This window comes from Anabrus simplex, chromosome 13, assembly GCF_040414725.1.
Source record: "Anabrus simplex isolate iqAnaSimp1 chromosome 13, ASM4041472v1, whole genome shotgun sequence".
Taxonomy (NCBI): Eukaryota; Metazoa; Arthropoda; class Insecta; order Orthoptera; family Tettigoniidae; genus Anabrus; species Anabrus simplex.
Window position 1 is genome coordinate 10335665 of NC_090277.1, and position 14668 is coordinate 10350332.

Consider the following 14668-nt stretch of genomic DNA (forward strand, 5'->3'; position numbering starts at 1 on the left):
CTCCAGGTTGATGACGAGAGCAGCAAGATCCAAACCATATCAACACATCGAGGTACATATCGCATGGATCGTCTTTCCTTTGGTATACAAACAGCTCCGTCCGAATTTAATATAATCATAGATCAAGTTTTATCTGGACTATCAAAAACTCATTCATATTTTGATGACATTGTTATTCGTGGTTTTACAAAAACAGAATATCAACAAAACCTATTTACCTGCCTTCAAAGGATCAAAGAATTCGACTTACATCTAAATCAAAGGTAGTGTGCTTTCTTTGAAGCCAGCATCGAATATCTGGACCATGTTATTGAAAATAATAAAATCATGAAGTCACCAGCAAGTGTTAAAGCAATACTTGAAATGCCTCGTCCGGTCAATACAGACGATGTTCGAAGATTTCTTGGAATGCTAACATATTATTCAAGGTTCATTCCAAATACTTCAACTATTACCTACCCCTTGAGGCAGCTTCTCCGCAAGAATAAGAAGTTTCATGGACTAGTTCTTGTGAATCAGCTGACACCTTATAATGCATATCTACCACTGGTTCTAGCCTGTGACGCCAGGTAATGCTGGAGTCCTGTCACACATTGTTGATGATGTTGAAAAACCCATCGCATTTGCTTCAATGTCCTTGTCTTCAGCTGAACGTAACTACAGCCAGCTGGATCGTGAGGCTCTAGCAATTATGTTCGCTGTCAACTATTTTTATATGTATCTATTTGGACGCAAGTTTAAGTTGATAACAGACAATAGACCATTTACCAGAATCTTCCATCAGAATTCAAGATTACCAGCTATGACTTCTGCTAGATTATTAAGATATGCGTAATTTCTTTCGGGATTTGACTATGACTATGAAGTTGAGTATAAAAAAGGGTCAGAACATACCAACGTTGACTGCTTGTCAAGTGCAGCGAACATTCAATCACACATTTCAAAAGATATAGTGTTCAATGACTAAGTTCATACACTCTGTTATTCAACCATCGCTGAAATAGCAACCACGGAATTAAATCCTGAAGTATTTGCATTTCAACAGAAAACGATGAATTGTTATCAAAAATCAAAGCAGAGCTCATGTCATCTGAATCCATAGACAATGAATTCACGCTAGATGATGGAATCTTATTCATGGGTCAAATAGTCGTCATTCCGTAAAAACTCCAGCCATTAGTCCTGAAGGAATTACACAGCACACACATAGGGATTACAAAAATGAAACAGTTAGCAAGGCGTTATTGCTACTGGAAGAATATCGATAAGGATATTGAGAAAATGGTAAAATCTCGCCAGGCCTGCGCTGACATTCGATCCTCTCCAGCGAAAGCACCGATTTACCATTAGGACGTCCCTACAGACAACTGGAGCCGCGTCCACATGGATTATGCAGGTCCATTTCAAGGTTTCTACTTCTTTCTACTTGTTGATGCAAAATCCAGGTGGGCAGGAATCAAAGTAATTCGAGAAGCTCCGACATGTGTGAAGACAATTGAGCTATTAAGAGAAATATTTCCATTTCATGGATTCCCAATAGCGATAGTCTCTGATAATGCTACAAAATTTGAAAGTGACCTATTCAAATCCTTCTGTAGGGAACACGATATATTCCAAAAATTCACAGCTCCTGGACATCCAGCAACTAACGGAATGGCTGAACGAACCATCCAGACGCTAAAACGTCGACTAAAAGCTATGTCGAATGAGGCCTTGTCTATATCCAGAAAAGTGCAAGAGATCCTGAAATATCGTGCCACCCCTCTAGATTGTGGAAAATCACCAGCTGAACTGTACCTGAACAGACCATTACGGATCAAACTAGACGTTATTTGCCCAATCAAACAGGAAGGAAATCAAGAGGAGACTCATGCACATCGCAATCTAAGCGTGGGAGACAGAGTCCAAGTGAAATTCTATGAAGGGAATAAAATATCATGGAAGTATGGAGTAGTAATTGGAAAGTTCGGTCATTTACATTACCAGATTCAGCTAGACGATGGTTATAGCCTCAAAAGACATATTGACCAAATACATAGAAAGGAGGTTCCAAAGAAGACGGGAACAATCACTGATCAGAAATTAGGCCCAAGTCAACAAGAAGAACATCCTAAATATAAACAACCTTTCATCTTCACTGACTGGATGAATGAGCCAATCCCTGGGAGTAATCAAGGACTCGAGGCAAAAGAAGACATGCAAAATCGAAGACTTGAAGCAGAAGAAAACGGACCTCCACCCCCAAACCTAACCTGCCGAACAGATAGGACACGCCGTCCGCCGCAGTACCTTAAGGACTATGTTACTTAAATGATCACCAAATTCACTTCTTCAACAATAAGCGTGGGAGACTGTTATATCCCAGTAGAATGTGCGCATGTCGACCACAGCATTTATTTATAGAAACTGCGTTATTCTTTGTAGAGATTGCTTTATGTCAGTGTATCATGAGACACTTTTCAATAGGCTACAGTATTTGTGTAAGCAAGGTGTTCGTGTTTAATTATAAATGTCATTCGTTTATGGTCATAACAGTTGTATTGATAAGATTATGCCGGTAAAGATCTTGTTTGTATGACATTGTACCTAAATGGGATGAGTGCAATATATGCCTTGACAAGACCCATTATATCGCTAGCTTTCAATTTTAGCCTTTGTTGATATTCTCTTAATAGTTGTAGTTCTGGTAATATGGGATGTTGGGTCAGAGATAACATTTTTGATAAATATTTGGACGATAGGTATTCCCTATGCAAAGCCAGGGGTAGTTCTCTTGTTTCAACCAATAAGGCATTGGTGGGTGTTATTTTTAATTCACCTAATATGATTCGAAGTGAAGTGTATTGCAACGTGTCTAATTTTTTCAAGGTTGTTGCTGGAGTAATGTCAAAGAATGGCATCCATAATCCATACTTGCTCTGATAGTGTTTTTTTATAATAGCAGTAATGTGGCCGGGTCTGAACCCCAATTTCTGGAAGTTAATGACTTCAGGATTTGAATGACGACCTCAATTTTATGTTTCACCTGGGTGAAATGTGTTTTCCAATTTAATTTATTGTCAATGTTGATACCCATATATTTGGTGTTGGATTTAATGGCAATGTGTTGATTTGCATAAGGGATTGCGGATTTGTCATATTTCTGTTTTGGGGTGAAAATTATAGCGGCGCTTTTAGAGTGTGTTATTTTTAATCCGTGCTTTTGAATCCATATAATTATGTATACGGTATGTGAGAGGGCTTGCGTAATTGAGTGACGCCATATATGAACATTATGTAGTGTTGAGTATATGAGTATGCAATCTGCAAATTGTAGTATTCGTGCGTAAGGAGTTACTATTTTTTCCCAAATCCTTTGTATACATGTTGAACTGAAATTCGTGCACTCGGGCGTTGCAGCGCGACTCCTCACTTGCCAGCACAAAAAATGACTCACAAAGGTTCGTCCTGCGAGTATATCCGGCTGAAAAAGGACGTTGAAGAGTGGCAGTCTGGCAACACTGTAACCACATGTACAGTAACTACCTCTGTCAGCACATATTAGTCGTGCTATACAGTTGGTGCAGCGGATAGAGTTTTGGGATAGCATGCAGGAGGTAGAGGGGTCGATCCTGGGTTGAGGAGTATGTTTTTATTTCATAAATGTAGTTCAGGTGGTATGGTATCTGGCATCTTAATCGCCAACAGCGAATAAATTCACGCCCACGACGTTGAGAGGGCGTCTTTCAAAGCTGACCAATGAAAACGATTGTTCGTCTATTTCTAGGATCATAGTATGTAAGTGTAAATGGTTTCTAGAGGAGCCGCTGCAATCGCTGTTGACGATGTGAGACTTTTGATCTTAAATTAATGTCCACGTACTTAAAAAGACTGCCAAGGAAAAATAAAATGTGTTGCCTCCACGGAAAGACCTAGGTGAATATCAACTGGACCATGTTGCAATTTCAAGAAGAAACGCTAAAGAAATTATGAATGTGGTAGTATGGAAAGGAACCAATCTTGACTCTGATCATTTCTTGACCTGCATAAAATTCAAGCCGTTGCCGCTAAAAAAGAAGAGACTCTCTCCGAATGTTTCAATAAAAGTAAGCCACGAAAAACTTCAAGAAATCAGAAACGAATTTCAATGACGTATGCCGGAGAAGACAATGGAGACTTGTGAGGATATTCGAGAGAATATGGCTAATAAAGCTAAGGATGTTGCACCATTGCGACAAACTCGCAGACACCGATGGTGGACCACAGACTGTGATGTAGCAATTCATAGGAGAGCTGCAGCCTATAAAGAATGGTACGCAGATAAAACAGAAGGTAAATTTGAGACATACAAAGAGGTACGCAAGCAGGCAGCAAAGATCCTCCGGCAATCCGAACGGAATCAAATATCTGAAGAAATCCGAAGTATTGACACGGAATTTAAGAAGAACAATACTGGAACCTTTTACAGGACCTTTAAAGAGCACATAAATGGATATCAACCATCTACCATGGGATTTCGAATGGAAGATGGAAAATTGGCTATGAATAAGAATTAAAATTGTGAGATATTAGCTACATATTTTGAGAAATTGTTGAACTGTGAAAAACCTAAAAATAAATGGCCAAAAGAGGATCCAAAGCAACGGAAAAACCCAATACCCCCTGACGAGAAGGAACTCCGTGAAATAATTACAGACTTAAAGAACAACAAAGCTGCAGGGGAAGACTCCGTCACAGCAGAGATAGTGATAAGTGGTGGAGAAATCGTAATCACAATTTTAAGGCGAGAAATGGAAAAGATATGGAAAATGGAGGTAATCCCTGAAGACTGGAAAAATGCTATCGTTCATTCTCACACAAAAAAGGTGATAAGAGCAGATTCTAACAACTACCGCGGCATTTCCATCACACCTATAACATATAAGACACTGTCTAAACCACTAGAGAAGAGACTTCTGGAACAAGTGGATCACCAACTAGGCGTGTATCAAGCGGAATTTAGGAAGGGAAGATCTTGCGGTGATCAAATCTTGAGTCTAAAACGTGTACTAGAGAATCATCACTCAAAGGATCTGGCAGTATTTTTTGTTTACTTCAAGAAGGCGTATGATTCAGTCGACAGGGAAATGCTATTCAATATATTGGTGGAATTTGAATTCGACACCAAAACAACGGCAATTATTAAGCAGACTATAACTGGGACGCATTCGAAAGTTAAGTTCATGGGAGAGATCTCCAAGCAGTCCGAAATTAAAACAGGAGTCAGACAGGGTGATGGACTGTCACCAATTCTTTTTAACTGTGTATTGCAGAAGATTATCCGGGAATGGGAAAAAGAACTGGACAGAAAATGATTACTTAACCAAGTTTCATGCTCGAATCTGTGATTTTCTCCGTAACTTGATAGATTTCATGTGATTTCTTTTCATCCATATTCCATTTTCGCATTTTGGTGCTAAGATTTTTCTGAGGATTTTTCATTCTATTCTTTTGATCATCTTTATTCGAGATCTTCCACCAATTATAATCGTTTCAGATGCATAAATTTCCTTCTGCTTTAACTACTGTGTTAAAATGTTGTAATTTTGTTTTTTCATATAAATCTTTTATTCAATATGTTCCAAATAATTTTGTATGCTCTTTGCTGTTTTGACGTTCTTGCATTGTTAGCTTGCTCATTACACATAAGTATTATTCAGCATTGTATGGCTTCTGTGGATTGACGCATGTGAAGTGATACTTGAAACTTGTCCATGTAATCCATAAGTACATGTACAGAGAAAGCTCGCGGAAACAGTAACCACGAATGACACGGGTTCTAGAGGTGTGAGAGGCCAGCTAGACGACGTGAAAATTTGCCCATCATTCAGGCTGTTGTGCGTACACTGGATGCATGAAGGTATTATCACATGATAGAAAACCAAGAGGGAAGACCGTTTGTCTATCAGACAGGCACGATGAAATCCAAGGATGCCATCTGCCTCAATCCAGCAAACTGTGATAGCCTAGTGCACCGTACCCTGACGACTCATGTGAGATATTAAGTCATATTTTTGGCATATCAAACAGTATTTTAAACGTGGACTGCAGTCAGGCATTAGAAGAGCAGTACAGTTGAGACCAGAAGTCCAGGAGACAGAATGTCGTGGGATATTTCGCGAAGCTTGCCAGTGATCGTGGGAAACGTTCAGTTTTACCCAGAGTCAGCATAGCCCAGCACGTGTAGAGATCGTTAGGCCACAAGGTGTGTTAGGCTAATTAGAAAGCGAGGGCGTGGCTGTTATGAATTCTGGACCACGCAGAGTTAAAATTTCAGGATGACCAACATTGTTCTACGTGCAGTGTGTTCAGCGAGAAAGAGTGGTCAGTTCTGTTATTTGAGGCTTTTCCACAGGTCTGAGAGCAAGAAATATTAAGGAATAAATTATAACAATTGTCTGAGCTGTAATCTAATTATCATGAGTGCATCTGATATTAATTTTAGTGAATACAGAGACACTGTGTGTAACAATAGCTCTGATTGTCTGAGCATTTGAAGCCCCAGGGAATCCCTTAGCCATGTCGGCGTCTACTTAGTTACTTAAGCGCACCACCTGTTAGAAGCACTCCCCTTTCTCTGTGTGTTGTCAAGTAGTGGGCATCGCTCCGTTCTCTTTTGTGTGTCGTCGAATGGTGAACATCAATGTCATACTTCAGTGTACGCGGGACGCGTAATTGCTGCCACGTGGGCAGGAGTCTAACATTATACGGTCGTACCGACCCAAGACAGTGTCTTTTTTTCATGTGAACACTGTTATGTAAAGTGTGTGCAGTCATAATTAGCCAAGTGCGCCATGTCACAAGTTCGTATATTAATGGAACGGGCGGTAATTTCGGCCGCAGACTGGTAATGGAGCAAGAGACGCTGATCCGTGCATAACTTTCGGGCCGGTCGCGTTTCGCGAGAGACTATTCAAATCGATCCGTGAGCCGCTCTTAGTGGCAGAGTTTAAACCCTTGATGTTTACTGTATATTGTGAACGTGTGGTTGGTGTTACTCTATTCACATTGGCTTGCAATTACAGCCGACAGAGGGTTTGATCGGTGCAACGTGCGCAGAGAACGGTGAAGAAATACTGACCAGAAATTTGTGTGTTGCTGCTATACAGGAACTAATTTAAAGAAGATGGCAGGGCCTATAGAAGAAAGAAGATTGGATCCACGTGTAGAAACCCTGATGATCATGGAGTATATTCTCATGACAGTGAGGATGTGACCCGAACCAGATGTCCTGGGAGTTGCCAAGGTAAGACGCGTGCATTATATTTAAATGGCATGCTGTGTGAATTACGATTAATACTAGTGAGGCTTAGATTAGGGATTTTCTTTAGTATAATTTCAGCCGGACGGCATGTGTTCATTTTATAGTTGTGTTATTGTAAATACGGACAGTTTGGGTTTGCATGCTTTCTTTTCCTTTCTTTTTTATAATTAGATAGATGGGATATTGAGGAAAATGATAGGTTTTATTTTGATTTTATTTGTGTGATCTATGCATGTCATTTAGCTTAAGGTATTCCTGTGTTTTTGTTTGATAGAAATGGAAGGATTAGATAGCTGAAATCATCAACATCCCGAGTTACGCACTCGCAGCGTCGAGACTAAATTTTATTTAATTACATTCAGAGATTAGTGACAGATAGGATGCTTGCTGCATGCATTACAGGTGCTGTGAGACGTGTGGAGCTGTATGTGCACCGTTGATTCCAATAGGTGCTTTTAATATGGGTTTGATACTGTTATGAACAATGATTAGACAGGGAGTCGAACCCTGATTTGTAATGAAAAGGCTGATGACATTGCAGGATATACATCAGAATTTAGTGCATGCTGAAATATAAGTCAATGATGCGGGCAGTGTGCATGCCTGGTAATGTTATGAGAAATATGTGAGGCGAGAATAGGCCTGTGATTGTATTATGGAATATTATTGAGAATCAGAATTGCCGTGAAGTAAATGTCAGGCCCAGTGATTATTACATGTGTGTTGAGACATATAGTACCATGCCGGTAATGTGTACGTTTTGTATGTGAATCTCCGAGCAGTTATTGAAATATTAGCTCGCTATGAAGGTCAGTTTATCAGCCTAAGTCATACTGTAGTTGTGAAGTGACAAGCAATTTCCGTGATATAATCTTGTCAAAACAGTGACCAATTTCCAAGAGTAGTCTTGAGTTTTAACATTCGTTTCAGCTGATTGCCAAGCAGGAAATCTGTAATTGACGAAGGACGCTACCCTGCACGCCGATGCAGCAATATGAACGGGATGGTAGCCCCTTGCTTTCCTTGTGTTTATTGAATTATATTGTTTGATTCTTTTACGGGATTGTGTATTTGTGTGATTTCGTTGTGATTTTGGTTTGTTGTCTTGTTGATTAATGGGAAACAGCCCAAGCGCTTAGTTGATGATTTAGGTTAATCTAGTTCCTACTAGATCTTTTGATGAACCGCGTTTCACGTCGCGTCATGTAGTATGTAAGTTTTCCACCCACCTGATCCAACGTAAATACTTTGGTTATTTTAGCTTGTTTTGATTATTATAAATATAGCGTAGTTATATGCCACTAGTATTTTTTGTATTTCATATCGTCATGTTACACTTCGTCCAAATTTAAATCACGTTTAAATGCGCTTATTGCGGCAACCTTCCCGAAAATAAACCAATCCGTTTAATTGTGATTCTTACAATGGTGTTACTCTATGTGAACAGAAACGTTTATTCATTGAAACTTCTCTGTATTTAATTTTGTAATTGGAATTTTCATTTTCTTATTTTATTCGTTTGGCATTGTTAATGTTTGTATTCCACATTCCAATTTGCTGAACTTAATTCTATTTCAATGCCGGGTTCAAGCCATTTTATTAATTTGATTTTCAGTTTGTGAATTGTAGTGTGGTGTGAGTTATTATATGCAATAAACCTATCTTACCCCATATCAGTATTTCTCATTCGAGATAAACCTCGATTATTTCTGCCATGATATTTAGAGATAAGTTTTAAACTTCGGGAAATGGGGGCATCGTCCTAGAGGGTTCTTACCCCTGGGTACAGTACACTAGTACAGATAAACAAATCTGTGATCTCACCGACATTCGTTACGTTTTTCATTAATACCCCAACATCACTGCCTTGTTTTACAAAAGTGTCCATGGAATGCTATGGACTAGTGACCACCGTTCCCCATTTAGGAGTCCCTATGCATGGTATGATTCGTACTATTGTAGGATTGGATTAAGGAAGTTGTGAGTTTGAATCACACCATTAACATCCCTGAATATGAATTTCCGTTGCTCCACATATTATATTTTCAACAGAGATATTCATGGTGTGGAGCTCGGGTAAGATATTATTTCAACGTTGCCATTACTTCACTCTTGAGCTTGTGCCACATTGTACAGGTACAGAAAGAAAGCAACAGGAATCTACTTCGGTGCAACTACAAGGGGTCTGAGCAGAATTTGACTTGCGTATTCTTGTTTTGGTTTCCTAGCCAAGTGTAGTTTTTCAAATTAGCCTGGCCGGAATCGAACCAAGGGCCTCCAGATAAATGGCACCCCTATATTTTAAGGCCTCGCTTATGCAATATGTAAATCCTGTACCTTTAATGCCCTTTAAAGGATATTGTGCACCTTTGAGTGCTTTCCCATTTACCTTTAGCAGTCGTATTTAAATAGAGAATGTTTGCTCTGCAGGTCATATTAAAACATATGCTTTAATTTAACTAAACTTTACATACATGGTTGAATCTGTATATACAGGGCTAATTTTGCTAGTGATCCTGCTTTTTGAATTTGTTCCACGCCTACACCTTTAGTCCTTAGTGCTGTAATTGACTCTTGTGTGGAAGAGTGTGAAACAAACATTTGGGTACAGTCCAGATTTCTTTTCACAATTTGCACAAAAGTACACATTTCACAGTCGATCACTCTATTTGAACACACTGTGCAGCTCCTTGTGTTAGTTTTCTCATTGAAATAAATTGTTCAGCCTTTCGCACGTATCACTGTGTTGATTGACGACCTCACTTTGTTGATCCACACACAGACTTTCTCTCGGCCGATATTATTTTAAAATCCGGTCATTAAGCTGCATTTTTTCATATTTAATAATGTGAAGGTCCTGATCAATTGTAGAATAACTGTGGCCGGAATCCTTCATATGGTTGCTTATAGCCGAGTATTTTTTATGCTTTAAGGCATTATAAATTTCAAGCATCTAGTTTTAAAACTATGGCCATTTTGGCCGATATAAGAAAATTCACACTGGGAGCATTTGTCCTGAGAAGAATTTGCCGAATTGGAATTGAAGAATATGTTTCAATTAATGTCCATGCAAAGAATGAGATTTAACCAGTATCTATCCAAATTACCTTTTTCATTCCAATGAACATAAGAGATAATCATTTATATGTATAAACATTCTTATTGATTGACTGACAGCAATATGATATCCTATATGATTTTAATTACTCCACTACCAGCTCTGTGTTATGATTTGATGTTTTATCCTCTGCCAATGCGATTGTGTGTTTTTCTCTTAGCCATGTCAAACATTGTTAGAAGTTTTCACACTAGTTTTAAGACTTTTAATTTTCTATAATGTAAATACGATTCTTAGGATACCATGTACTTTAAGGCCACTAGGTTCAGGGCCCTGACCTAACTTTAGGCCAAGATTTATTTTTGCTGATGATGCTTACGACAGTTAAGCAAAACATGTCCCAACTAACAACATCAGTTGTAATGTTTATATCTTACATATAAGGAAAGATAAGTATTGGGAAGGTGGTGTAAATTATTATTTCTTATTTTAATATTTATAATCTGATGTCCAATACGGTCTACAATGAGATTTATTACTCGTAAGGTGGCATGATTTCCGATAGTTTGAGCATGCATTGCAACCTAATGATTCTCACGGACAGTAAATGACCGCAAGTGTCTTATTGAATTTATCATGTTACCACTGATGCTTTTTCACTCAAAACTCAAATTATTAGTGAAGTGAGTGACAGAGCGAGATTACAGTTCTTGCCAAGTCGCAAGATATGAAGCCACTGCCGCCGCATCTTCAGAACAATGTAATATGAGACATTAATACGGAAGGCTCAAATATGTCTCGTACCCAAATTCAAGGAACAATATTTCTGTAAAACAAGTGTAGGTGGTATTCAGGATTATACGATACATTCCACAATGGCATTGCAGAATGTTGTTTAGTAATGCCTATCATATTTTAAAATCATGTCTTCTAACTTCGTCTCCCATAGTGGATGCCTTAATGTTTGCCATTGGACTTTCAGGGTTGACCATTGACCTACCTTAGCAATGTAAGAGAGCACATAATTATCAGCAACAAATTAGCTGTCTGTCATCTGAATACATTCCATATCAGCTACATTGAAAACACAGGGTTTAATTTTACACCCAGAAGAAAAACAATTCTAAGAATGCATACATGCCAATCAAATTCCCTTTTTTATACACACACATATAAACTGAATAGGAAATACCATACAAGCTTACAATCACCAGATGCTATGTAAAAAATAATCAATCTATGACTCAGCAGAATGGCTAAATGGACAGAAGACATACTGAACTAAATCAGCTGGATAATAAGACACACTGGAACAAAACACCAAATTCACAAGCATTTAAACATTTATTATAACAGTTTTAGAAACACAGCATTTTGTTCGATTACAGATAAAGGCATAAGATACTGTATATTGTCATACAATAACATTAAAAATCAAGTATTTTGGATTTGAGAAACTTTGGCTATGAGCTCCACTACAATGATCTAACTCACCTTTGAATGATTTTGCATGAACAATACTGAACAACAAAATTATATTAAAAGATACAAAATCATGTGAATTAGGTGAAAAAAGAGAGGTGTTTTTACAAAACTGTTGTAGTTTTGAGTAATATTGATGCCTTTAGTTTTATTCATTTGGATAAAAGTTTTGGTGAAAACATTTAAAATTCTAATTTCGCACAACTCCACAACTTAGTATTGAAAACTACATTTGTACAATTTAGCAAACAGGCAAGTGCAATAAACAAGTTACACCAGACTAATGGCTTGGAGTGAAGAGGATATGTCTGTGATTAGCAGAACATGTAGCCAAAAATTCTCAGAGACCAAATAAAATGTTATGAAAGTAAAAAACATGAAAACGAATGCATACTGAACAACTTACCAATATTAAGTATACCAAGAATTATAAAATATTGCATTCATTTTCTCAGCTAAGGTAGTGCCACAATTTAAAATCTGTTACGAGCCTACTAGGAGCAGCGCTGTACATGCAAGTTTTACAGCCCACCATGCATTATGTTGCCAGGGAGGTAACTGTCTAACTATGCCTGACGCTGGAAATTTTTCAGCAAATATTAAATAACATTAAATCAGATGATTAAGTCAGTTGATATTTTACATGAACTACACCATGAGCTCAAACATTTCTGTATGCTTCATTTCCATTTCCTTTCCACATAGTGCAAGGGAATAACTTCTCTGCTACATGCAATAGAGGCATCTCCTGAAGGCTGTCCAAAATAATGATTTCTTCATAATGTGTTAACGAGTCTCTCTTGAGAGTACAATTTTGAGAAATCAAACTAGCACACAGTATACAAAATGCAACTTTTCTTAAAGTGAATTACCATTTCGCTTAAGAGATTACTTTGCAGGAATAACGCACTACTGCTTACGCCACACTGGTGCGCCCTTTCTAGAACGTGACTTTCCCCGAGGGTGGTTACGCAAATGTGTTTGCAGACGACTAAGACGAGAAAACGTACAATTGCATATATTACAACGGTGCGGTCGTTCTCCAGAGTGAATTAACATATGCTGCTTTAAGGTAGATCTTAGACGATAACTACTATTGCACACATCACACCGGTGTGGCCTTTCTCCAGAGTGAACAAGCATATGCTGCTTCAGTGCAGACTTCAGGCGATAGGTACTATTACAGACATTACAGAGGTATGGCCATTCTTGAGAATGAGATAACATGTGAGTTCGAAGATTATTCCGACGAGCAAACGTACTATTGCAAACATTACAGCCATATGGCCACTCTTCGGAATGAACGGACATGTGCGCCTTCAAATTAGACCTTAGACGAAAAGTGCTATTACATACATCACACCGGTACCGCTTCACATTAGAGTGAGTCAACTTATGGTTTCGGAGATCATTTCGCTGGGAGAACGTACTTTTACATAACTTGCATTGGTATGTCTCGTCTGCCGGAGGTTTCGATATCCGCTTTTTGATATTCAGCTTACGAGACGACACCATACTGCATACTGTACAACAATGTGAGCTTTCCCCCGTGCGAGTATGCTGGGTCATTTCTGCAAAATTCTCGAACCTGAAATATACAGAAAATTAATCACAATTACTTACAAACAGAAAAAATAATTCTATAAGTCAAATCACTATAGGTACCAAGATATTTATCATATCTTCTTTATAGACCTTTATGCCTTTTAGGATTCAGACCTCAAGCCTATGAGAATTTTGTAAACACCACCAAAATCCCTTATTTGTTCTGTGGCTTTGTTTACTTCTATACCTCTTACCTTCAAATAATTACAAATTGAATCTAACCACATTCATTTCAATCTCCCTCTACTTCTCTTACCCTTCATGACAGAGTGCATTGTTCCACTTGGTAGCATATTGCCCCCCATTCGCAAACATCACCCCACCACCAAAGCCAGTTCATGTGTAAAGCTTCATCAACTGAGTTCATTCTTAATTTACATGTTATCTCCTTACTCCAAACACCCTCCTGCCATAGTTCCGAACTGTTTGTAGAATAGATCATTCTTGCTACTTTCATGTCTGTTACTTCTAACTTATGAATAAAATATCCTGAGTCTTCTTTAGCTGTCCTGCACTTACTATCTACTTCATTCTTTAATTGCCAGAATGCTTTTGTGCCCTCCTTATTTTTAGCATTCTAGAATTTTCGTTGTTTGCCAATCAGGTTTAGTATCTGAGTTATCAAGTGGTTCTGAAATAATCTTTCCTTTCTTCCTAACATTTCTTCATGCCTGTTCATTCCCCCTTTATTGTGCTTCCTTCAGCCTTCCCATTTGGTCAGTGTGTAACATGATCCTTGAAAATATCCATCACACTCTTTTCCTTGAACTTGTCTAGATCCCGTCTCCTTGTATTCTGTCCCTTTAATTTCTTCAACTACAGATGGCATTTAATGACCAACAAGTTGCGGTCAGAGTCTACACCTGCTCCTGGGAAAGTCTTGCAATCAAACACTTGGTTTCCTAATCTCTGCCTAATTATAATGAATTCTACTTGATATCTTCCTCAACCTCCAGGTCTTATCCACACATACAGCCATCGTTTGTGGTAATTGAACCAAGTATTAGTAAGGAATAAATTACGGTCTGTGCAAAATTAAACCAGTTGACTTCCTCTTTCATTCCTTTGACCCAATCTGAATTCTCCTAAAGTACTTAGAAACTCATCACCTTTATCATGTATCTCTTCATATATTCTTTTGAATTCATTATCATCCACTTAACTAATTAGGCATATACACCTGAACTATTGTTGTTGACATTGGCTTGATGTCTACCTTGAAAGCAATAATCCTTTCATTA

The 14668-nt window shown here is 38.3% G+C and overlaps 1 protein-coding gene across 5 annotated transcripts in view; it reads right to left on the bottom strand.

The window, feature by feature from the left end:
• Positions 1-11699: 11699 nt before the first annotated feature.
• LOC136885122 (zinc finger protein 248) overlaps positions 11700-14668 on the bottom strand; it is a 100055-nt gene continuing 97086 nt past the window's right edge. For all 5 annotated transcript variants that reach the window (XM_068230193.1, XM_068230194.1, XM_067157586.2 and 2 more), the window contains one exon: positions 11700-13410. In XM_068230193.1, the coding sequence (XP_068086294.1) occupies positions 12732-13410 (679 nt within the window). In that variant the 3' untranslated portion in view covers positions 11700-12731. The remainder of the gene's footprint in view (positions 13411-14668) is intronic.